Raw genomic sequence first — 26,656 nt, forward strand, 5'->3', positions numbered from 1 at the left:
TTTTATTTTAAATAGAGTCTGGGTCTTGATTTGTTGCCCAGGCTGATCTCAAACTCCTGGGCTTAAGTAATCCTCTCACCTTGGCCTCTCAAAGTGCTGGGATTACAGGCTTGAGCTGCTGCACCCAACTGTGGGATGAACATTTTTAAAAAAAGAGATAATTGATCTCCCATCAAAAATCTAAACACTAGCATAAACTTCACACAGTTGATACCTACTATGAGATACCTTCCTAACATAATTGGTGGAAACTCAAGGGGGTTTCTTTCTAATCTAGTCCGCATGCCTAGTGTCATTTATTTTTAGGACTTCCTTCTCCCCCCAGGGGTGGGGTTGATATTTTGTGATCTATTTGATTTCCTGTCCTATTAAGTCACTTCCTTTTGGGCATGGTCAGTCAGCACTGGTGTCTGCTTCCTATCTGTGCGTTGAAAGAATCATATTCAGACAGTGTGAGGTTTGGCAAAATTGATACTGGCTTTACCAAGTAAAATTCCAGTTCCAGGGATGTGTAGGTTTAAAAACAGCAATCATGGTCACTTTGGGCTTTTGTTCCTAAAACAAGAAAAGGCCTCTTTTTTAAAGAAGCTACGTACTTTTGTGGGGGTTTCAGTAACCCAAAAAGTGTATTAAAAGCTGATCATGGCTGTTTTCATGAATGAAATGATTTTTGCTTATCCTTATTACTGATAATATATGCATACAGAGTTTGAATACTCCTAAATTAGGCTGATGGGAATCACTTAGGGATCTAATCTAGTTCTCTTTAAAGTGGGGAAATTGAGGCCCAGTGAGTTCAGGTGTCCTAATCTGTCTTTAAGCTTTTTAGAAACTGGCCTGTACAAGTTTGGAGATTTGAGTCCTACTCAGTTTTTTGCATGTTTCTTTTATTCCTCTAGGTTGTTTTTACTTTTTATTTTTCATGTTTTTTTCCTTTTGGCACTTTTATATAGGTTTGCTATTTGGATATAGAAGGAACAGAGAAAATGGGCCATGGAAGAGGTTCAGAAGTCTTTACCTGAAGTGGGTTGGTTAGAAAGTCTGCTACAGCAGACTTAGTGTCCCTTTGGGATCGATCTGAAGATATCTTGCCTCAGCCAGTTGCTTATTCAGAAAGCTGAGAACCGGCTAGGAAGCTAATGGTGCTCACCTGTGAGGTATTCCAGCGAGCTGGGTTACTTTTATGCATTTTGAGGAAGTAAACTAAGGTATACAAACACATCATGCCAGTTAGTATTTTTTGTTTTTGTTTTTCTTTACTACATTTCAAGAACAAGATTATTGCCAAGCAAGTGTGGGACTGGCTCTTAAAGTGAGTCCGCAAGCTAACCTGTATTTAATAAACAAAGATTCCAGGGTTATTTTAAGCATTTGACAAGACTAAAATAGGAATCATTGTTTATATAACACCCAAAATAATATCTTGACTATGCTGACTTTAGTCTTTCCTATTAGCAAAGTGGTATTATTTGTGTATGTGTTTGTGTGTGTTTGGGTGGTTTTTGTTCTTATCTTTATATTTTTTGATAGACCATAATGTACTTTAACATTTTTAATTTTTCTTAAGGTGATGACCTTCATATATTTAGATAAAAGTTATATATTTAGATAGAAGTTATAGTTCATTGAAAGAGTGAGGGCTTTAATTATGTAAGCGATGTAATATTTAAGTCTTAAAGTTTACTGTGACTGAAAATTGTAATAGACATAGCTGGATAGAATATACCTCATGTCTGAATTTCTCAGAAGTTTAGTTTTCTTTCTTTTCTTTCTTTTTTTGGAGTCAAGGTCTTGCTCTTTCGCCCAGGCTGGAGTGTAGTGGTGTAATCATAGATCACTGCAACCTAAAACTACTGGGCTCAAGCAGTCCTCCCACCTCAGTCTCTGAGTAAGTGGGACTACAGATGCATGCTACTAGGCCTGGCTAATTAAAAAAAATTATTGGCTGGGTGTGGTGGATCACACCTGTAATCCCAGCATATTGGGAGGCCAAGCTGGGCTAATTACTTGAGGTCACGAGTTTTAGACCAGCCTGGCCAACATGGTGAAACTCAGCCTCTACTAAAAAAGCACAAAAATTAGCCTAGCATAGTCCCAGCTACTCGGGAGGCTGAGGCACAAGAATTGCTTGAACTGGGAAGTTGCAGTGAGCCGAGATAGTGCCACTGCACTCTAGCCTGGGCCAACAGAGTGAGACTCTGTCTCAAGAAAAAAAAGAAATTTTTTTTTTGGTAAAGATGGAACCTTATTATTTTCTCTGGCTGGTCTTGAAATCCTGTCCTCAAGGGATCCTTCTACCTCAGCCTCCCAAAGCACTGGCATTTACAGGTGTGAGCTTCTGTGCCTGGCTAGTTTTCTTTTTAATCTGTTCTTTCTGCTACTTCAGTATTGGGGCCCACCTCTTTATAATGTGGTCAGATTCTATTTGTATTATCACTCTTCTTCTCTTTCACTTTGGGATCCCAGAGCCAGACCCTGCTATTCAATAATTGACCGAATGTTTTTCTCTGCTTACAATATTTATTCTAAATTAAATTACAGTCTAGCACCTGCAGTGAAAAAGGGCAATTGAAGGATAAGGAATGAAAGTAAACTCCAGTATAAAGGAAGAACTAAAGAAAAAAACACATAGTAAATGTTTAACTTTGAAGCAGCATAACATTGTGACCTTGTGTTCCTTAGTTCAAAGAAAGAAGACTAAAATAACCACAGCAAATAGCAGTGCTAATTCACTTGGTTATCCTTTCTTCTTGGAAGTACTACCATTTTGATCTGTTTCCATAGTTTCAGTTACATAGAAAAACTAAAGGGAACACCTGCTTGGATGAAAATATCCAGATAAAATGAAATTTTCTTCGTCTACCTAAGCTATATAATTCTTACCTTCAAGGAAATGCTAAAGTTGGATGCTTTTTATACTTCCTTTTGCTAATTGACCATGCATGCATGTCTTTTTTATGGAGACTTTAAAAGTGTATACAAATAAAACTTTACTCTGAGACTGATGATGTTTATCAAGTATTACAAACTGATATGGAAAGAACAAGCAAAATACACAGAATTCAGAGGAGGGGAGACCTTGGCTTAGGAATGAAGGGAAACTGTTTAACTGGGTATTGGACTCAGGGAGGTAGGGACAAGGGCATTCCAGGCATTGGGAGCAAAAAGAGCAAGATTATGATTCAAAAAGTACATCTTGGGTTAAAGAGAGAAGTAAATGGTCAGCTGCTCTAGAGCATAAGGAGATGAGTTAAGGACAGGAAGGAGTGCTAAAAGAAGTCTGGAGAATTAAGTTGGGTCAGATGTTGAAAGGCCTTGTTTGCCAGGCTAAGAAATTTGAACGGTCTCTGCTTGACATTGGTGGCCATTGAAAATCTGGGGTAGTAGAGTGATATGGCGTTATGAGAGCTGCGCTTTTATAAGATTTATTACACATCTGTATATAGAATGAATTTGAGAAGACACTAGAAACTGAGTAACTCAGTCACTTCATATGATAGGTTCACAACCCTTACAGAATTATTAGGAGGTTTAAAATAGGTAGTAACATAAAAGGCTTAGAATTGTACCTGACACGCAGTGACCCCTGATGAGCATGGGCCATCATCATCATCATTGTTATTACATGGAGGCGATGAGGGTCTGAACAGAGATAGTGGTAGAATGAAGAAAGGTTAGAAGATGGCCACTGTTGGACACTGTTGCTATAGCATTTAGTAGCTGATTAGAATTGAGGAACAGAGGAGAAAAAGTGCAAAATGATACTGAGATTTCAAGTCTGGGTAACTGGAGGACAGAAACAGAAATTTAGGAAAAGCAAGTTTGGGGGAAAAAAAAAAGATAGATTTGATTTGGGGCATGTGAGTTTCAGTTCTGAGTAGCTTTCCGGTTGTAGATGTCCAGCCAGGCTGCTTGTACATGCAGGGCTGAAGCTTTGGAGAAATATCAAAATTAGTAATATATATTTGAAATTTAGGCTCATAGAGATTATAGCTGAACCTAGGGGACAAACAGGAGGGAATCAAGGAAGAGAATCGACAGAAGAATAATGCTACATATCAAAGATGGAAGCACAAACAAGGTCTGATTCTAAAGTTGAGAAATCCAGAAATGGCATGGTGGAGTCCTCTAGGTCAGTGTTCTCTAAGCTTTTATTGGTTGCACGCCCCTAGTATCTGAGTGTGCAGTTCCCATGTATGAATTAATATTCTTTACTACAAAAAGTTACTTGCTTGGTTTTTGAGTTAGTTTAGTAAAAATAGAGACTATCTGTAACTCCCCTTAATCCAGGCATATACAACAAGGTAAGGGTGTCATTGTGAGCCTACATCTTCCTCACAGTACTAGTTCAACTAAATGAGAGCATCAGTATCAGCTCATAGGTTAAATATTTGAGAAGCTAATATTAACATTTTCTCTGTGTGCTGTGATAAGTATTTTACTTATCAAAGCAATACTGCCTTAGAATCTAGTGACCTTCACTTACTTTGAAGATGTACAAATATTTCCTTGAGATTAGTACATGCACCACATCTCCATTCGGTACAAAGACTGGATTTTATTTGCTGAGTTGCATTGGGGTTAATCTTACTGATTTTAGCTTTGTAAAATCTCAAATGGCAGCATACTGCATGAAGCTGACCAAAAATACATATGTAGGAATTTGGCAGCATTTGCTGAGCAAGTAATTTATAGCCACATGATCATTATAGCACCAATGAGCAGCACACACAATTAATTACCAGGAATGGGACTAGCCTCATCTGTAGGATTTAGCAGAATTTTTAATATAAGACACCTATATTTAGTTTCTAGGCTACGTATGTTGTAATTATCCTCAATCTAAAATAAAGGCAATAAGAAACTTTTCACTAGAGATAGTGGTAAATTTCCAGCCATTTTACCTGGTTATTTATAATCTGAAGTCCATGATTATTTTCCTCTTGGAAATTCACTGGCCAGATGTTAAGCAGTGTAATAGTATGCAGTGCTTATATGAAGCATAGTACTTTATAGTTAGTGATTTCATACTCGTTCTCTTATTTGGTATTTACCTAGTGTAAGTGGGACAGACGACTATCATCCCCATTGTGAGGGTGAGAAAATAGAAGGCAGAGCCTAATGACAAAGGCTTTTGCTCTTTTTACTGCACTTTCTTACTGTTTATGAAAAACACTCTATAGCTGTGTCCATCTTAGGGACTAATTCTTTCTCCTACCTTCCCTTTTTCCTGTACTTGCTGGAGGAGCACAGAACTCCTGAAAGGCACAGAACTTTCCCAGAGTTATCATTGAATCTCATATTATATGCTACTTAACAGGCTAATCATAAAGGGAGCAAATATATAGTCAAATTGAATTCCCTTCAAAGTGTTTGTCAAAATAGGTGAACACAGCCACTTTTTGGAACAAAGTATAGTATAAGTAGGTAGATAATTTAAAATTGAGCACTACTCGTGTTTTGGGAAATTGTCTTTAATGAATTCTAAATTCACTAAGGTCAAATAAGTAGTTGAAGGACTTTTTCCAAATAGATATGTGCTTAGAATTGTATTAGGTGTTGTGTGGTGTTCCTTAGCTATGCGAATGCGCACTTTGTGGTATGTATTGAGTAGCTTCCAAATTGGGGTTCTCATCTTGAACCACAGAGATTGATATTTTTGGATGAATCCTGGTGTTCTTAAATAATCAGTTGCTTTAGATTTCCTAGCTGTGATTTCTAATTCTTGCTTACCCCTAGTGAGGTGGAACAAAGGAATTTTGATTTCTTGGAGGAATGACTGGATAATTAAGATAACATTATCACCATGTTCACAATGTAGCTACAGCTATAATTTTGAAACACTTCATAGATTTTAGCCAGGTGATTACTCCTATAAGTGGGTAGCAATGGAAATATCTCCAATAAAGTGGCTGGGCTAAGGCTGTTATTCTGAATTATAGTGAAAGGATAGAGTGACTTCCCATCACCAGGCTACCTGATCCTTTCTGTTGGTTGGTAACTGGATGACCTAGTCCCACTCCTTTGATGCAGCTGCAGTTTAACAAGCTTGAAAACCTTAAGCTTTCTTGTTTAAGCTTTCTACTTTGAAATGTGTAAGAATCTGGGCCGGGTGCGGTGGCTCTCGCTTGTAATCCCAGCACTTTGGGAGGCCAAGGTGGGCAGATCACGAGGTCAAGAGATTGAGACCATCCTGGCCAACATGGTGAAACCCCATCTCTACTAAAAATATAAAAATTAGCTGGGCGTGGTAGTGCGCGCCTGTAGTCCCAGCTACTCAGGGCAGGGGGGCTGAGGCAGGAGAATTCGCTTGAACCCGGGAGGTGGAGGTTGCAGTGAGCTTAGATTGCGCCACTGTACTCCAGCCTGGTGACAGAGTGAGACTTTGTCTTAAGAAATGTGTAAGAATCTGGCATCTTGATTTTTTGGAGTACTTTTTCCAGGAGAGTGATCAGGAAAACTAAAGGTAAAAGGCTTGGTGGATTTGTGTTCCAGGCTGAGGAAAGCTATAGGTTCTTAAGTTTTGAGTTTTCTTAAGAAACTTGTCTAGGTACTTGTCCAGGCATGGTGGCTCACAGCTGTGTAGTTTTTGTTATCAATTCTAAAGTAAAAGGAGAAGATTTAATGAAAGAGCACAGAACTGAGAATCAGAGGACATACATTTTAATTTCAGCTGTGGCATACAACTTGTCCTGGTGATTTTGGCCAAATTCCTCAGTCTACCTGGATAAAGTATCTGTATCAGATGGGAATATTTGTACCTGTGTTGTTTATCTTACGTGTTTATAGTGAGAAACATATAAAATAATGTGAAGCTACATTAAAAAGTGTAAAGTGTGTACAAATGTAAGGGATTAGCATAATTATCTCAGTCACTTTGCATTCTTTGAAGTAGTCTTTATGTTCTCAGTTCCTGACAGTTGTATACATGAAGGTGAGAGATTTAGAGTTTGGTTGGCTTGGAAGATTTGTCTCGTTTCATGTCCTTTTCCTTTCTTTCTTCTCTTTTAAACATTTAAATCAATGCTAAAAGACACTAAGCAGAGGGAAGAATTCACAGTGTGTCTGAATGAGCAGAATCTAGACAGCTAAATCAATACAGCCAAGCTCATATTGACATTCTTATAATGCCCTCTAGGTTTTTAATTTTCTGAAAATTTCAGAAAATTTTCTGCCTCCCTCATCCCCCCAACTCCCTGGTTTTTAGATGTATTAACTCACCAGCACAATCTTCGATTTTTCAGTGGAGCCTATGATTAGATAATTGTCTACATTTGTGCTGCATTTTCCAAAGTAGAACACGTTTTTCTCCATCCCCACTCTTGCGGCTCTTCCATTGGATTACTGCACAAAGGTTACTGCACAACTGAGCACAGATACTTAAGAAGGAATTTTCCCATTTGTCAATTTCACAGAAAAGCACCTAGAATGAGGCCAGGGATACTTGGGGTCTTAAAATAGTTCTTGTCCAGGCATAGTGGCTCACATCTGTAATCCCAGCACTTTGGCAGACCAGGGTGAGAGGATCACTTGATCCCAGGAGTCTGAGACCAGCCTGGGCAAGTTAGCAAGACCCTGTCTTTACAAAAAAATTTCAAAAATTAGCCAGGTATGGTGGCAAGCGTCTTTAGTCCCCGCTGCTCAGGAGGCTGAACAGGGGAGGATTGCTTGAATCCAGGAGGTTGAGGCTTCAGTGAATCATGATCACGTCACTGCACTCTAGCTTGGGCAACAGAGCAAGGCACTGTATAAAGAAAAACTTTTTTTAAATTAAAAAAATTATTGGGGAGCCTGTGTTTGTTCATTCAGTAGATGTATATTGAATCCTCACTGTGTGCAAAGCATGTTTGCCTTGAGGATGTGCCAGAAACAAAATGATATGTCAGACAAACTGGGGAAAAAATAGGAGCATGAAAAATTTTAAGGTTATAAAATAATATGCCTCCCAAAAAAGATAATATGTCACACAAATCTGAAGCAAGTGGATATGCTAATTAGAGAAATAGATTTGTGTCCCAGGAATGGTTTCTTGGGGAGAAAAAAAATTTAGTCATCACTCATTAGTGAATGGGTATACAGTATTTAATTTCTTTACAGTTGTACTGTAAAGGGAAGCTTCTTATCAATGAGATAATCTGAGAAATTCCAACTTTCCAGAATATGTTCCCTTCGTGTTCACTTCAGGACCTTGGATATAGATGAAAGTGGGCAGAACTCTCTTTAGAGCTCAAAACAGTATCTTTTGCTTGGACGGTGGGGCCAGGTTGAGTTGGGAGCTACCTGGACTCCAGGTTTCCTCTACCCTGTAACATAAACAAGATTCCTTTCACAAGACAAAACAGGCATGTACTCCTAGCTTGTGGAATTCTGAGGTATCAAAAGAGATGGTGGTGGTGGTGGTTGTGGTGGTTGTTGTTGTTTATTTTTTTTGAGACAGGATCTCACCCTGTTGCCCAGGCTGAAGTGCAGTGGTGTGATCATGGTTAGCTGCAGTCTCCCAACTCCTTGGCTCAAGTGATCCTCCTGCCCCAGCCTCCTGAGTAGCTGGAGCTACAGGTGTGTGCCACCACACTGGCTAATTTTTTTTTTTCCTTTTTTGTAGAGACGAAGTCTTGCTGTTCCCAGGTTGATCTTGAACTCCTGAGCTCAAGCAGCCCTCCTGCTTCGGCCTCCCAAAGTGCTGAGATTACAGGCATGAGCCACCATTCCTAGCCCAAGGAGACATATTCTAAGAATTTAAATGTTTTTGGATTAGTATGGAGGGAAAACCTAGTATCCCTATTGATTATTGACACTCCCAGGGATTTAAATTTGGATCATTCCCAGTCATTTTCAGCTTGAGTTCTTTGCTTCTTTGGAACTAGTACATTTGTTCCAAATTTAATAGTTTAAAGGGCTTTAAAAATTATTTTGTGTTTATAAAAGAGATGGGAGAACATCTTTCTCTATTTTAATATGTATTTCCATGCATCTGAAACTAGGTTTTTTAAAGAAATGTGTTAAAAACAAAGTAAGTAGTCTAAATTGTAGAGAGAAAGAAGCTAGTTGGTCTTTAGGGTTGGTACTGTATCTGGGACTATTCAGACCAGTAGTCGGTGTCTTGTCCAGCTTTGAGCAGTCATTATGATATGATGCCATCTGGCATTTGTATGAAGCTTACTATTTTTTGAAGCCTTCTAACATGTGTTTTACCATTTATGTGTTTCAACTGCCCTGTGGGATGTTTCTGTAGATGAACAGAGAAGTTTCTAAGAAGTTAAGAGATTTGCTCAAGATCACAGTTTGCCAGAGAGCAAGAACCCCCAGGTCCAATACATGTTGTTTATGTGTTTACCTTGTGCTTTACTGCCCCCAACTGTTCACAGCTGAGTATTCATAGGTGCTGCTGACCCACCTAGAGACATGCAAAGGAAAGTGATCCAGTTTGAGACTGCTCGTTTGTCTTAACAGTTTGAAAATACATATACCTTAAAACAGTGCAGAAAATGAGAATGAACAAGTTATGATAAATCAAGAACAGAATTTTAGAGCTTTTGCTTTTTTTTTTTTTTTTTTTTTTTTGGAGATGGAGTCTCACTCTGTCAACAGGCTGGAGTGCAGTGGCACAATCCTGGATCACTGCAACCTCTGCTTCCTGAGTTCAAGCGATTCTCCTGCCTCAGCCTCCCGAGTAGCTGGGACTACAGGTGTGTGCCACCACGCCCAGCTAATTTTTTGTATTTTTAGTAGAGACAGGGTTTCATTGTGTTAACCAGGTTGGCCTTGATCTCCTGACCTTGTGATCTGGCCACCTCAGCCTCCCAAAGTGCTGGGATTACAGGTGTGAGGCACCGTGCCTGGCAAGCTTTTGCACTTTGACTCTATGATTTATTGTATTGTGATATTAAGCAAGTAACTTGATACCTAACCCTTAACCTTAACTATAAAATTGGAATGATATTGATAAATTTAACACTGAGTTGAGTCAATTGAGGATGATGTATGTGGCATGTATTTTATGCACTCTAAAGCCCGTAAGTTGGCATCTTTGAAACATTCTTCAGAATCACACTTCTTACCTCTCCTGGACACAAAAACACAAGATACTGCCAGAAACTGGGCAAGAGATTATTTGTGAATCTCAGAAGGGACCCAGTAAGAAAATGATGCTTTGTTTTAGACTATGGCCTAACTTAGGCTACAGGCACTCTTTCTGGCTTTAGCTCATGTCACAATTCCTTTTCAGGATAGAGGCCTGAAAAACCAGTTACTCACCATTCTTCCTACAAGGATTTATTTACTCATTAGGCTGGAGGGTCAAAGAGTCTCTTCTGTGGGGCAGAGGGGCCGGCCCAGCTTGCTTCTAATTGAGGATGAATAGGTGAGGGAGGCAGAGGAACTAAGTAACAGTTCTGTGATCTAGGACAAGCTTCTCAACCTCTGGTGTCATTTTCCCCATCAGTAAATCAGGGGTAAATAAAACACCTAACAGTGTTTTAAAACAAGGTCAGAATATTGGCCAGGCGCAGTGGCTCACACCTGTAATCCCAGCACTTTGAGTGGCTGAGGTGGTTGGATTACGAGGTCAAGAGATCGAGACCATCCTGGTCAGCATGGTGAAACCCCATCTCTACTAAAAAATACAAAAATTAGCTGGGCGTAGTAGCGCATGCCTGTAGTCCCAGTTACTTGGGGAACTGAGGCAGGAGAATCGCTTGAACCTGAGGTGGAGGTTGCAGTGAGCCGAGATCGTGCCACTGCACTCCAGCCGAGTAACAGAGCGAGACTCCATCTCAAAAACAAACAAACAAGGTCAGAATATTATCTGAAACTTTTTCTTTCTTTTTTTTTTTTTCTTGAGACAGGATCTTGCTCTGCTGCTGAGGCTGGAGTACAGTGGCACAATCATGTTTCACTGCAGACTTGACCTCCCAGCCTCAAGCAATCCTCCTGCCTCAGCCTCCTGAGTAGCTGGGACTACAGGCGTGGACCACCACACCTGGCTAATTTTTTATTTTCTATTGAGATGGGGGTCTCACTCTGTTGCCCAGTCTGATCTCGAACTCCTGGGGTCAAGCGATCCTGCCACCTTGGCCTCCCGGAGCGCTGGGATTTGAGGCTTGAGCTGCCACACCCTGCTGAAAACTTTTTCCTTAAAGGGCCAGATCTTTTAGGCTTTGTGGCTATATGATTTTTGTTGTAACTCTTTGACTCTACTGTTGTAGCATGAGAGCAGCCATAGACAGTATAAACCAATTAGGGGCTGGGCATATTGGCTCACGCCTGCAATCCCAACTTTTTGGGAGGCTGAGGTGGGTGGATCACCTGAGGTCAGGAGTTTAAGACCAGCCTGGTTAACATGGTGAAACTGCATCTCTACAAAAATATAAAAATTAGCTGGGCATGATGGTGGGTGCCTATAATCCCAGCTACTCAGGAGACTGAGGCAGGAGAATCACTTGAACCCAGGAGGCAAAGGTTGCAGGGAGCTGAGATCGTGCCACTGCACTTCAGCCTGGGTGACAGAGTAAGATTTTGTCTAGAAAAAATAAAAAATAAACTAATTAGGGTTGCTGTCTTCCAGTGAAACTGTTTCTAAAAACAGGCTATAGGCCAGATTTGGCCTGTGAGCTGTAGTTTTTAGACCCTTGCTTTAGAATACTTCACTAAATACTTGACCCTTTTTCTCCATCATACAAAATACTGATAGTGTTTTACTGCTGTCATGTTTGCAGGGATGGTTTAAGTTTGAGCGTTAATGAAAGGATGAGGAAGAATGTGTGATGTTACATATCATTTTCTGTTCCACAGAAATAAGTTTTCAAATGTTCTGTTCATGCCTTCCCATCACTTTCGTTGTTTATACCAGTTGCTGTGCTTTCATTTATTTCTAGTTATACTACAACTATATTATGATCTAGCCCCTGTTTCAAAGATTATATTGTACTAGATACCAAATAGAAAAATATATTGGTTTTTGAAGGAAAAATGGGTGTTCTGCTAGTTTGAAAGTGTGTCCTTGTGAACAGATCTTGAAGGAGAGCAGTGTGCACACTTCCAAGCCTTAGTCTTTTAGGAAGCATGTTTTTCCAGTAGGCACTTTGAAAAGCAGCTTCCTCTTATGACAGACATACCCTCAAACATCAAACTTAACATTAATCAGAGTTGGGGAAGTAGAGCTATGTTATTTATTCTAGTATAGTAGCGAAGACTAAGACTATTTAGTAGGCTGCCGGTAAATATGACCAGCTGGTACCCAGCTGTGTAAGGGTTTAGAATGTAAGTAATAAGGTTTCAGGCACTAAACTTACTCCTTTCTTGCATGACTACATAAAAACCTTAGATGAGCTTCAATAGAGACTATTTAACCTTCTCTTCTCTCTAGTCACCTTGGCTTCCTTAGTATTCATTCATCTATTACATCTTCAAATAGTGAAGTGTATGACTTCCCCACCAAACCACCAGAGACCCCTTTGGAATGTGTTCAGTATACATCATTCCCGGAGTGGCTTGATAGAGTGACTGGCCCGTGGTCACCAGCTATTAGGCAGCAAGCAGCCAGTACACAAACATAGGTCTTTTAATTTCCAGATCACTGCTGTTTTTCTCCTTGTGAAATTGTCAGTTTTAGATTGGTTTTATTTTGGAGAGTATAAGCCTTCTTAAGGCTTGAAATGCTTTTTACCTATTGTGATTGATAATGGCATAAGTCCTAAGGTCCATCTGTATAAACATAAAAACCAAATTGTCTGTTAGTAAATAAATCCTAACCCCTCTTTGCCTCTTCCATCCATTTATTTTTATTAATATTCTTCCTTTCTCTGTATCTCTCATCATCATTTAAAATACAACATCCTACAAACCTTAGCTCATTTAAATGAAGAAACCTAGAACTAACCTCAATAAATACTTGAGCAGTACTGGAACATAAAATGCTTGTGATAGTGCTGCTACTAGGGCAAAATACAGGTACATCTTGCAGATAGTTGTGAGTTTGGTTCCAGACCACTGCAGTAAAGCTAACATCGTAATAAAGAGAGTCACACAAATTTGTTGGTTTCCCAGTGCAAATAGAAGTTATGTTTATACTATAGTATATTAAGTGTGTAACAGCATTATGTCTAAAAAATGTGCATATCTTAATTTTAAAATACCTTACTGGTAAAAATGCTAATAATCATCTGAACCTTAAGCAAGTCATAACCTTTTGCTGCTTGAGGGTCTTGATGATGAGGGCTGCTGACTGATTAGGGTGGTGGCTGCTGAAGGTTGGGGTAGCTTTGGCAATTTCTGTGGCGTTTTTTTTGTATGTTTGTTTTGTTTTGTTTTTGAGATGGAGTTTCACTCTTGTTGCCCAAGCTGGAGTGCAATGGTGCAATCTCAGCTCACTGCAGCCTCCGCCTCCTGGGTTCAAGAGATTTCTTCTGCCTCAGCCTCCCGAGTAGCTGGAATTACAGGTGCCCGCCACCATGCCCAGCTAATTTTTGTATTTTTAATAGAGACGGGGTTTCACCATGTTGACCAGGCTTGTCTTGAGCTCCTGACCTCAGGTGATCCACCCGCCTCGGTCTCCCAAAGTGCTGGGATTATAGGCGTGAGCCACATTGCCTGGCTTTTAGCTTTTTTTTTTTTTGAGACAGGGTCTCACTCTGTCACCCAGGGTGGAATGCAGTGCCATGATCTTGGCTTATTGTAACCTCTGTCTCCCAGCTTCAAGCCATCCTCCTACCTAAGCCTCCCAAGTAGCTGGGACTACAGACACATGCCACCATGCCCAGCTAATTTTTGTATTTTTTGTAGAGACAGGGTCTCCCTATGTTGCCCAGACTGGTCTTCAGATCTCAAACTCCTAGACTCAAGTGATCCCGTGCCTTGGCCTCCCAAAGTGCTGGGATAACTGGCATGAGCCACTGTGCCCGGCTGCCAATTTCTTAAAATGAGGCAGCAGTGAAGTTTGTTGTTGCTTCAGTTGGCTCTTCCTTTCATGAAAGATTTCTCTGTAGCATACTTTTCTGTTTTATGGCATATTACCCAGAGTAGAACTTATTTCAAAATTGGAGTTTGTCCTCTCAGATCCTGCCACTATTTTATGAACTAAGTTTATATAATATTCTAATATTCATAGCATTTTCACTGAGAGTAGGTTCCATTTCAAGAAACCACTTTCTTTGCTCTTCCATAAGAAGCAACTCCTCATCTGTTAACTTTTATCATGAGACTACAGCAATTCAGTCACATTTTCAGGCTCCACTTCTAATTACAGTTCTCTTGCTATTTCTACCACGTCTACAGTTACTTCTTACACTGAAGCCTCGAACCCCTCAAATCATCCAGGAGGATTGGAATCAACTTCAGACTCCTTTTAATGTTTATATTTTGACCACTTCCCATGAATTTTAAATGTTTTGGTTTTTTTTGAGACAGGGTCTCTGTTGCCCAGGCTGGAGTGCAGTAGCATGATCTGCAGTAGCTCACTGCAGCCTTGACCTCCCAGGCTTAGCCTCCCAAGTAGCTCGGACTGTAGGCATGTGCCACCCACCATGCCTGGCTTTGTAGAGACAGGGTTTTGCCATGTTGCCCAGGCTGGTTTTGAACTCCTGAGCTAAAGCAATTCTCCCGCCTTGGCCTCCCAAATTGCTGGGTTTATAGGCATGAGCCACTGCACCTGGCCTTGAATATTCTTATTGGAATTTAAAATGATGAATCCTGTCTAGGTTTTCAATTTACTTTACTCAAATATGTCTGAGGAATCCCTGTCTATGGCAGCTATAGCCTTATGAATGAAGTGTTTTTATGTTTGAGACAGAGTCTCATTCTGTCATCCAGGCTGGAGTGCAGTGGTGTGATCTTGGCTCACTGCAGCCTCATGCCTCAGCCTCCAGAGTAGCTGAGACTGTGGGCATGCACCACCAAGCCCTGCTAATTTTTGTATTTTTAGTAGAGATGAGATTTCATCATTTTGGCCAGGCTGGCATCGAACTGACATCAGGTGATCCACCTGCCTCTGCCTCCCAGAGTGCTGGGATTACAGGCATGAGCCACTGCTGTGTATTTCTTCAATAAGAAATTTCAACTTGAATGTTGAAATTGCTCTTTGATCCATGAGCTGCAGAATGGATATTGTGTTAGTAGGTATTAAAATATTAATCTCAGCCCAGCGTGGTGGCTCACGCCTGTAATCTCAGCACTTTGGGAGGCTCAAGCGTGTAGATAACTTGAGGTCAGGATTTTGAGACCAGCTTGGCCAACATGGTGAAACGCTGTCTCTACTAAAATTACAAAAATTAGCTGGGCATGGTGGCATGTGCCTGTCATACCAGTTACTCGGGAGGCTAAGGCACGAGAATTGCTTGAACCCAGGAGGCGGAGGTTGCAGTGAGCCAAGATGGTGCCAGTGCACTCCAGCCTGGGTGACAGAGCAAGAATGTCTCAAAATAAAAAAGAAAAACTCTGATGGAGATGTGCAAGGAGATTGATGTTTTTTTTTGTTTTGTTTGTTTGTTTTTTGAGACAGAGTCTTGCTCTGGTGCCCAGGCTGGAGTGCAGTGGTGTAATCGGGCTCACTGGGTTCAAGCATTTTTCCTGCCTCAGCCTCCCGAGTAGCTGGGATTACAGGTGCCCGCCACCATGCCTGGCTATTTTTTGTATTTTTAGTAGAGACAGGGTTTCGCCATGTTGCTGGTCTCAAACTCCTGACCTCAGGTGATCTGCCTACCTTGGCCTCCCAAAGTGCTCGGACTGCAGGTGTGAGCCACTGCACCCAGCCTCCATCAGAGTTTATGTTGACCAAGTATATTGTTAGTGAGCAGTAATATTTTGAAAGGAATCTTTTTTTTTTTTTTCTGAACAATAGGTCTGAACAATAGTCAACCATGCTGTAAACAGATGTGCTATCATCCCAGCTTTGTACCATTTATAGAGCACAGGCAGAGTAAATTTAGTATAATTCTTAAGGACCCTAGGGTTTTTGGAATGGTAAATGACCATTGGTTTCCACATGCATTGGCTTCTCCTCTATAGCTATAAAAATCCTTGATGGCATCTTCCAGTAAAAGTCCATTTTATCTACATTGAAATTGTTTAATGTAGCCAGTTGCATCAATTATCCCAGCTAGATATTCAGGATTAACTTGCTGCAGCTTCTACGTTAGCACTTGCTGTTTTGCCTTATACTTTTATGTTGTGGAGATGGCTTCTTTTCTTAAACCTCATGAACCAACCCCTGCTAGCTTTCAACTTTTCTTCTGTAGCCTTCTCACCTCTCTCGGCCTTCATAGAATTAAGGAGAGTTAGGGCATTGCCCTGGATTAGGCTTTGGCTTAAAGGAATGTTGTGGTTGGTTTGATCTTCTATCTAGACCTCTGAAACTTTCTTCATATTGGCAATCAATAAAGCTGTTTGCTTTCTTATCATTTGTATGTTCACCGGAGGAGCACTTTTAATTTCCTTCAAGAACTTTTTCTTTGTAGTCACAGCTTGGCTGTTTGATGCAAGAGGCCTGGTTCTTGGTCCATCTTAGCTTTTTTTTCTTTTAGATGGAGTCTTGCTCTGTTACTCAGGCTGGAGTGTAATGGTGCGATCTTGGCTCACTGCAACCTCTGCCTCCTGGGTTCAAGTGATTATCCTGCCTCAGCCTCTCGAGTAGCTGGGATAACAGGTGCCCGCCACATGCCTGGCTAATTTTTTGTATTTTTAGTAGAGATGGGGTTTCGAGACGGGGTTTCACCATGTTGTCCAGGCTGGTCTCGACCTCCTAACCTCAGGTGATCCACCTGCCTTGGCCTCCCAAAGTGCTGGGATTACAGGTGTGAGCCACCACTCCCCGCCCTGGCCTTTATCTTTCTCAATCTTTCTTAAATGTATGTATAGCTCATACTTATTTCAGTGTTTAATATTAGAAGTGTCTTGATCTTTATTTAGAAGTTTGGTGATGTTTTTGTGACCAGAAATATGCCATAGGAACTAACTCTTATTTATATCAATTAGCCTTTGCTAAAATTGTTTTTTTTCTATGTTTGGCTTAAGTTGCAATTTCCAGGAGTGTATCGAAGACGTTAAGGGAGGACCTACTCTGCTTTAATTGGAAGCAGCATTGGTCAAGAATTGAGTTTCATCTTAGGGGAGCTTCCTGTGGTCTTTTCCCCTTGAACAATTGTTATGATGTTAGGTTTTCAGGTATTATCTCCCAACATCTATTTGGTTTTAGTTACCTTAAAGGGCCGTATCGTGGGTTTAGGTGTGTATTATGAAAGAGTTTAGTATAGAGAATGAAGTACATGCCAAGGAATAGAGAGCTGAACTGAAGTCTAAAGGTACTGAGTTTCAGAAACCAGATTTTCTAAAGAAAACCTTAGATTTCTTTTTATTTATGAGGTTGATAATTTTGATACATCCTGTTGTTCCATGCCCAGGCATATCACTAAGGGAAGATTTGGCAGGCATGGTACCTGGTTGAGAGCAAGAGCTTGAAAGATTTCCAAGACAATTTTAAGAGAGGAGCACTCTGATTTTGAGATGTTTTGAAAACTTCTGAGGTCTCTTTAGGAATGATAAAGAGTAACTGTGGATATAAGAGTAACAGCTAGATTGCCCACTCTTGAGTGGTCTGATTAAATCATCTCACTTCTGCATGATTTTCTCCTTATCTTCTTGCTAATGGATGTCCAGGCAGAGGTATTTATCTTCCTCCTACTTACCCATTGTCATTAATATTTCAGACTTTGCTAATCTATCCTGGTCTCTTTTCTGAAGAGGTTCTGACTTTCAAAAGATTTACACTTGGGAATGGTATGCACCCACATTTCCAGCCTTTAAGTCTGCCTTGAAGCTTCCAGGACTGTCTTAGATGTTTGTGTGTGTCCTTTCTGTCATCCTCTTTTATTTTAAATTCACTTCAGTAAGTCAGTTTCAGGTAGATTTCTGACTGTAGTCCTTGCTCTAACATCCCAGAGCTCATTTATTCTAAGCTTACTGGAATAGCTTGTATAACCATTTCCTCTGGTTCTTTAGGCAATTCCAATAAGTATTTCAGGGTCAAGCTTTCCAGGATTCACTTTTTTTCTTAGAAAAGCCATACCCAGCAACTGTCTTGCCCCTCCAGTTGGGGTAGTTATCAGACTGTGTGCTAGATACTGTGAGGGATCCAGAGATGAATCATATGCAGATCCTACCCTCAAGGAGTTTGTGTATCAGGAGGGGAAATAAGATATACTCACTGATGTGTATGTCATACAAGGTATCCTACAATGATTGTACAGGGTAATATGGTGAGGACAGAAAAAGAGGTGCAGATCAGGGGCTTTTTAAGGCTCCCAAGAAGGAGAGACCAGTTCCAGAAAGAAATAGTGAAGACTTCCTGGAGAGATAGCAGCTGCGTTGAGTGCCTGTAGTCCCAGCTACTTGGGAGGCTGAGGTAGGAGGATTGCTTGAGGCCAGGAAGTAGAGACTGCAGTGAGCCAAGATCGTGCCACTGCACTCCAGCCTGGGCAACCCTGGAACAGGTTTTGCAGAGAGTGTGGAGATCCACCTTTCTCAGCCTCCTGAGTAGCTAAGACTTACAGGTATGTGCCACAATGCCTATTTAAAAAAAATTTTTTTTTCTTCTTTTTTGAGATGGAGTCTCGCTCTGCTGCCCAGGCTGGTGTGCAGTGGCATTACCTTGGCTCACTGCAACTTCCTCCTCCCAGATTGAAGTGATCCTGTTGCCTCAGCCTCCCAAGTAACTGGGTTTATAAGCATGTACCACCACGCCCAGCTAATTTATTTTGTATTGTATTTTTAATAGAAATGGGATTTTACCATATTAGCCAGGCTGATCTTTAACTCCTGACCTCAAGTGATCCACCACCTCAGCCTCCCAAAGTGCTGGGATTACAAGCATGAGCTACAGCCCCCAGCCTAAAAAGTTTTTGTTTTGGAGACAGAGTATCACTGTGGTGCCCAGGCTGGTCTCAAACTACTGGGCTGAAGTGATTCTCCTGTCTCAGCCTCCAGAGTTGTTGAGATTACAGACATAAGCCACAGCACTCAGCCTCCTCTTACTTTTAAATACACTCTTTCCCTTATTATCCTAGAAGATGAACCCAGCACATTTTCCATAGGCTTGTAGATGTTGTAAATGGACTACTTCTGTAGCAAAATCAATTTACTTGCAATTAATGCGTTAAAATAAGAGGTGGTGATTAGCTAAGGTTGTTTAATTATTTTTCTTTTTCTTTTTTTTTTATTTTTTGAGACAGAATCTCGCTCTGTGGCCCAGGCTGGAGTGCAGTGGCGCAATCTTGGCTCACTGCAACCTCTGCCTCCTGGGTTCAAGCAATTCTCCTGCCTCAGCCTCCTGAGTAGCTGCGCTACTATACCTAGCTAATTTTTGTATTTTTAGTAGAGACAGGGTTTCACGATGTTGGCCAGGCTGGTCTCAAACTCCTGACCTCGGATGATCAACCTGCCTTGGCCTCCCAAAGTGTTGGGATTATAGGCATGAATCACCGCACCTGGCCTGCTTTATATATATATATATTTAATTATTAGGGTGTTTTTAAAGCTTCATTCAAAGAATGGATCTGCTTTAGGGAAAGCCTTTTGAATAAAACTACTCACCTTTTCCAGGAATTTACGTTAACAATTTATATTCTTCTAAGAGATATTACTAATAATATCTGCAAAGATGCTGGAAAACATGCTCCAAACCTTTTTCTCTTTTCCCTGTGAGAAGATCTTGTGTCCTTCAAAGGAAGAGTACCTTTGTCTTTTGAAGTCAGGAATTTATAAAAAGAGTTTGCTGGGTGGAAAAATCATAAAGGCCATAACTCTAAAACCTAATGTAAAGAAGAACAGTTAGAGCTGTCCAAAGATGGGAAATAATGTCTTACCAATAAGCCAGTTTCCCGGAACGAGAGTGGGAGGCACTCAAATGTAAGCTGGATGACCACTTAAGGTAGAATCACCTGGGGTTGGGCAGAGGTTGAAGAAAAACTGTGAGCGTCTTATAAAGAGGTGGACCTGAATGTCTCATTATGTCTTTTTTTTTTTTCAGTCCTAAAGTTCTGTGATACGGTAAAATATAAAGGATATTATCGACGTATTTTTTGCCTTTATCTGTTTGGGGTTTCCTAATGTAGATGGACTTCTTAAGTTTAAAACTTAACCTTTAATACATTTTCAGTTCAAAAAAAATTTGATAACTTCTGTTTTGTACTTAAATTCCACTTCCACAGTATGTGGCTCTGAGCCAGCCAAAGATCATGATCTGTTGACTACACAGATGTTTGGGGACTGATCATGCCTGCACATCCATAGTTGGGATAGTTCAAAATTTAAAAGCAAACTGCACAGATGGTTCGAGAACTGCTTTTTGAGTTGTGTACCTTTGTAATGTTTTGGGGGTGGATATCAGAGGACAGCCAGAACTTGTTACCAGACTTTTAAATTGTACAGATCTTTGTACTCCAACTAAACCTACCCATCCATTAGCAAGTATACAGAGATATCATCCTCGCAATTGTGCATCTTTCTCCTTTGACCTTAGCAATTTGCATGGCAGATTGTGCCAAGATGAAGCTTACAAGATTGTGCCAAGATGAGACCCATACAATAAAAGGTTAGATTCCTTTAAAGTTTCTTGATACTTTTATTTCCAGAAAGATATTTTTGTTTGCCCCATTTGAAAAAGGTTAAATTGAGTCACTCTCTTCATTGTCTTGAGTACCTTGTAGGAAACTATTAATAATGATAAATAACTAAACTTCTCTAGATTATCTTAATTTTTTTGTTGTTGTTGTTCTCAATACATCTGACAGAGTACCATGTAGGACATGTGTATTGATGATAAGTGAAAATACAGGGGTCTTACTTGGTTATTTAGGACTTAAGATTTTATCTAGTCATTTTCAACTGTGATTGAACACTTCCCTTTAACCCCCTTCAGAAACTCCAAGATCATATTGCATCCCAGGTACTAGAATTTCTGTTGATTGTATAGAGCTGTTTATAGGCCTCTAGCACCAGAAATTGGCTCCAAACCTTTTCCCATTACATCATCACCCACTAATGTCATTACACCAGAATGAAATCTGCTTTGAAGCTTGTATTCTTGTTTTCCTTCCATTTCTTTCCCCTCATCATTTCCTTTAGAAGGAAAAGGGAAGAAAAAAATCAGACCTGTAAACATTTAAGGGTGAATTGGACATCCCCATAGGCTAAACCCTAGAGTTGTCAGCTTTCATTTCATTCTGCTGTGATAGAGTGTTCTGCCCAGTGTGTATCCACGTGGAGCCTGGAAAGTAACAAGTCTAGTCATGTGACAACTGGCTTTGGTGCTTTTCTTTCAGCCCCTCAGAATTAGTTCTTAATGACTCACATAGCTCTCTGCCAGCATCTTGTCACTGGCATGTTAAACCTTTTCAAGTAATTCCTCAGAATAGAAAGTCTTAGGAGAGCACTAAGTTTCTCCATTCTTTGTATTTAATTAAACTGTTCTTGCATTTAAATATTTGCCAGATAAGCGCTTAAGACATTACAATACAGGTTGAGTATCCTTAATCTGAAAATCTGAAATCCAAAACTCTTTGAGCCCTGACATGACGCTCAAAGGAAATGCTCATTTTGGATTTTGGATTTTCAGATTTGGGATGCTCAGCCATTAAGTATAGTGCAAACTTATTCCAAAAAAAAAAAGGCCGGGCACGGTGGCTCACTCCTGTAATTCCAGCACTCTGAGAGGCCAAGGTAGTTGGATCATCTGAGGTCAGGAGTCTGAGACCAGCCTGGCCAACATGGTGAAACCCTGTCTCTACTAAAAATACAAAAAAAGTCGGGCGTGGTGGCGAATGCCTGTAATTCCAGTTACTTAGGAGGCTGAGGCAGGAGAATCTCTTGAACTTGGAAGGCGGAGGTTGCAGTGAGCTGAGATTGTGCCACTCCACTCCAGCCTGGGCAACAAGAGTGAAACTCCGTCTAAAAAAAAAAAAGTCAAAATTCCAAAAACTTCTGGTCCCAGGAATTTCAGAATTTCAGATAAGGGATACTCAACCTGTGTTATCTACAGTTACAGCTGACATGGGGCTCCTTATTCATCTTCCCTCCTTCATCACAAAGCGGTTGACTAAATGCAGGTTCTGGCCCTCTTTCTCTATCCTAATTTTAATTCTCCTTTGTTTTTTGTTTTTGAGACGGAATCTCACTCTGTCGCCTAGGCTGAAGTGCAATGAATGGCCCAGTCTCAGCTCACTGCAACCTCCGCCTCCCTGGTTCAAGCAATTCTTCTGTCTCAGCCACCCAAGTAGCTGGGATTACAGGCATCTGCCACCACGCCCAGCTAATTTTTGTATTTTTAGTAGAGACAGGGTTTCACCACATTGGTCAGGCTGGTCTCGAACTCTTGACCTAAGGTGATCCACCCGCCTCAGCCTCCCAAAGTTTTGGGATTACAGGTGTGAGCCATCGCACCCGACCTCTCCTTTGTTTTTTTTAACTGTCTTTAAGGCCTCCAGTTGCCAGTGTGCTGTGTTAGGCTCTCGTAACACGGTTCAGGTTAGGAAGGAACTGGGAAGAACTGGCAAGTAGTTTCATTTCAGAGACTTCATGTTTCCTACTCAGTTATTAGGCTCATGTCCTTTGAGGCAGATTTGCCTGAGATGAGAAGGAATCATCATCATCAGGAGCCCTAGAGAAATGGGGCCGCAGTGTCTGAAACGAAAGAAGAAACCTGGCACACGCTCTCTCTCCCTCTCTTTTTTTAAGAGACAGAGTCTTGCTATGTTGCCCAGGCTGGTCTTGAACTCTTGGGCCCACGCAATCCTCCTGCCTCAGCTTCCTGAGTAGCTGGAACCACAGGCATGCACCATTGTGCCCAGCTTGGGTCTTATTTTTTAAGACGCTGGGTTTACATTTCTGTACAGTATTAATCACTGAGGACTTTTAATACAAAAATTTGCTGAAGGCTGTGGCATGGAGTATGAGAAGCCATGAGTACTTGAAAAAGCTTTGGAGGGAATGGCATTGAAAATTATGGGCTAGACTAGGGCAACAAAGTACTTTTCCTCACCCCACACACAGAAGAAGTTAAAAACCCTTGATTCACGTTAGGATTTCAGCTTACATTTCTAGCATCTTTTGATTTTCTAGTTGGAGCTCTTCAGTAGTCTCTATGGTATAAGCTAGGTAGAAGGAAAAACTTTCTTCCCAGTGTTTTTGTTAAGATGTAAGTCTCTGTTAAAATCTTCTTAGCACAATTGTATACCTTATCAAACTGAAAAATTGAATAGATTGATACATCCACAAAGATACAAATGCCTAATCTGGACAGAAAATCTGAGTTTATTATTCCTAATGTGTCTTATGTATGTGTTTGTTTTCAGTTGTTGAAATGTCCACAGAAGGAGGATTTGGTGGTACTAGCAGCAGTGATGCCCAGCAAAGCCTACAGTCCTTCTGGCCTCGGGTCATGGAAGAAATTCGGAATTTAACAGTGGTGAGAAAGAATGAGAAACTTTTATTAGAAACTTTTAAAGCATATAAAGAGCTATGGGAAATTAACCAAAACTCACACTAAAGCATTTTTAATTTCAAGCACATTTACAAAAGCACAGTTCATCCCTGACCTGTGGGTAGGAAAATGAAAATATAATTTGCCTCGTGTGAGTTAACTACAAGGGTGTCTTTTATATCTCAGTGGTCTTCCATAGGCATGTGGGTGTGTAGTGGATACTTTGACTTAGAGGTAGTTTAATGTGAGGCATATCCTTTAGGACTTGTAGAAAAACAGATCTCATCTTCCTTCAGTAGCTGTAGCTCAGTTTCTTAGGCCTGATTTAGTGGCCTTGCCATATTTCTAGAACTTGGTAAAAACTATTGGGCAGTTTATTTAACAACACATCTGTTGTGAGCCAGGAACTTTTTCCAGGTGTTAAAAAATACACTTTGATCAGTTTCTCAATAGCTGCATTTTTGACGTTTTGGGCCAGATAATTCTTTGTTGTGAGGGGCTGTCTTAGGCATAATAATAGCATGTTTAGCAGCACCCCTAGCCTCTACTCACTAGATGCTAGTAGCACCTCTCCCCTAGTTGTGGCAACCAAAAAATGTCTCCAGACATTGGCAGATTTCCCCATGGGCAAATATCGTCCCCTGTTGAGAACTACTGAATCAGAAGAATTAAATATAACCTTGGCCTGTGAGGAGCTTACAATCTAGTAATTACCACCAGAGTCATTTAGTCAATAGGTATTTATTAAGTACTTACTGAATCAGGCACAGTGATGAGTCCTGAAGGGGTAAAAGTCAAGGAGCACAGAGGACATAGTGCTTGTTTCTTTCTAACTCATTAGGGAAGGCTTTAAGTAAAAGGAACATTGTTGTTGGGTCTTTTTTTTTGGGGGGGCGGCGTGTCTTAAAAATATGAGTTAAGCATTCACCAGATGGGAAGAATGAATGGGAGAGTTTATCTTGGGCAATGACAAGGGCATGCATAAAGACTCGAAGGCCCAGAGTTACAGTTCCTCTAACTATGAAGTTAGAGGGAAAAAGACATTCAGAGTGCATGGAGGTTACTGTGTATTTAGTGGGTGCTGAGGGAAGAAGTATGTGCTATGAGAGTGGTAGTGGAAGGTGAGGCAGGTTAGAATTGGAATATTTTCATAATACAGTTGTCATGTCCTTCATGAAGAACGTTCATTAGGGTGTCATTTTAACACATACTGAAGGAGCTCCCTATGTTGGCTGTATCATTCCTGCCTTGGAAATACTAGCATCCTGGCAGAGCAGACATTGGATTCTTTCCTGATCTAGAATTAATGTTGCAATTGCTTAGGGTTAGTGACCTTTAACCTCTGATGTTACAATGTCAGTTTATTCATTCACTTAACAAATACTTATGCACCAACTAAGGCTATTCTAGATACTGTGGATACAGTAATGAACCAGACAGGATCATTGCACTCATGGAACATATATTCTGATGAGACAGGCTAATAAACAAGTAACTAATGAAATAACATAGTATAATAAATGCTCGCTGACTTCAGGGATAAAAAGTAATTCATGTTTTGGATATACCTCTGGGTCATGTTTGTTTATAGGAAGAGTTTTCAGCAGTTGAACTTGGCTTGGCCTTTCTCAGACTGGCCTGGGTTCAGAGTGGATTTCTACTGAAAAGTCATTGTTTCTCTTCTGCAGTCTAGGTAGTAGTTATCCAAACTGTCTCAGATATAAAAGATAAGGGAGGAAAAATGAAATTATAAAGTCAAAAGTGGGGTGTTTTGTTCATATTTTAGGGAGATAATCTCGTGATTAAGCTTATCAGCTTTTGGTGCTGGGGTCAGCCTGGTATAAAATGAATGCCCTCCTGGAGTGTGGTGGGACGGGGCCGATCGAGCAAGTCTGTGCCACAGCTTGAGCCGAGAGACATAAATCCAGGATCAGGCAAGTGGCCAGATAAACTCTGGAGGTTTAAGCTCAGCACTTAACTTTTCTGTTTTGTTGGACTTTGATTTTTTTTTTAGTTGTAGTAAAAAATACACGTAAAATTTCGCCCCTTACCCATTTTTAGATGTACAGTTCAGAAGTGTTCATTATATTCACATTGTTGTGAAACATGTCTTGAGAATTTTTTCATCTTGCAGTACTGAAATTCTCCTTTGACTAAACAACCACCATTCTGCTTTCTATGAATTTGACTATTTTTAATACCTCACAGAAGTGGAATCATATTATACAAAGTCCCCTACTTATGATGATTCAACTTAATGTTTTTTTCCACCTTAGAATGGTTAGAAAGTGATGTGCATTCAGTAGCAGCAGTACTTTGAGTACCCATTCAACCATTCTGTTTTTCACTTTCAATATATGAATTATGAGATACTCAATACTTTCCTATAAAATAGACTTTGTGTTAGATTATTTTGCCCAACTTTAGGCTACTGTAAGTGTTCTGAGCACATTAAAGTGGGCTAGGCTAAGCTATGATGTTTGATAGGCTAGGTGAAGTAAATGCATTTTCAACTTAGGATCTTTCCAACTTAGAATGGCTTTATCAGGATGTAACCCCATCGTAAGTCGAACAGTATCTGCGTTTGTCTTTTTGTGATTGGCTTATCATATTTACTTAGCATGTCTGTTGAAGCATGTGACAGGATGTCCTTCCTTTTTTATTTTTTTCTTTTCTTTTTCCCTTTTTGGAGAGAAGGTCTCACTCTGTCATCCAGGCTGGAGTGTAGTGGTACAATTATGGCTCACTGCATTCTTGACCTCTCAGGCTCAAGCGATTTTCCCGCCTCAGCCTCTTGAGTAGCTGAGACTACAGGTGCACGCCACCACACCTGGTTCATTTTTGTATTTTTCTGTAGAGGTAGGGTCCCACTATGTTGTCCTAGCTAGTCTCAAACTTCTGGGCTCAAGCAATCCTCCCACCTTGCCTCCCAGCGTGCTGGGATTATAGGTGTGAGCCACCATGTGTGGTCTTTGTTTTTTCTTTTTTAAAGAGATAGGGTTTCATTCTGCTGTTCATTGCTGGAGTGCAGTGGCAGGATTATAGCTCATTGTAGCCTCGAACTCTTGGGCTCAAGAGACTGTTATATGTCCTAGTCACCTAGGACTGCAGGTGTGTACCACCACACCTAGCTAATTCAAAAAAAAAAATTATGGAGAGATGGAGTTCTCACTATATTGCCCAGGCTGGTCT

The 26,656-nt window shown here is 40.5% G+C and overlaps 1 protein-coding gene across 11 annotated transcripts in view; it reads left to right on the plus strand.

The window, feature by feature from the left end:
- Nucleotides 1-26,656, plus strand: part of NFYC (nuclear transcription factor Y subunit gamma) — a 90,177-nt gene that overhangs the window by 32,521 nt on the left and 31,000 nt on the right. For 9 of the 11 annotated variants that reach the window (XM_012439079.3, XM_064372226.1, XM_021672121.2 and 6 more), the window contains exon 2: nucleotides 23,337-23,449. In XM_012439079.3, the coding sequence (XP_012294502.1) occupies nucleotides 23,345-23,449 (105 nt within the window). In that variant the 5' untranslated portion in view covers nucleotides 23,337-23,344. Of the gene's footprint in view, nucleotides 1-20,506; nucleotides 20,579-23,336; nucleotides 23,450-26,656 lie in introns of those variants that run through there. The other 2 variants (XM_012439074.3, XM_064372225.1) reach the window with 2 other exon arrangements.

Source organism: Aotus nancymaae, unplaced genomic scaffold (genome assembly GCF_030222135.1).
Source record: "Aotus nancymaae isolate 86718 unplaced genomic scaffold, 86718_ANA_hifiasm-v0.15.2.pri h1tg000007l, whole genome shotgun sequence".
Lineage (NCBI taxonomy): Eukaryota > Metazoa > Chordata > Mammalia > Primates > Aotidae > Aotus > Aotus nancymaae.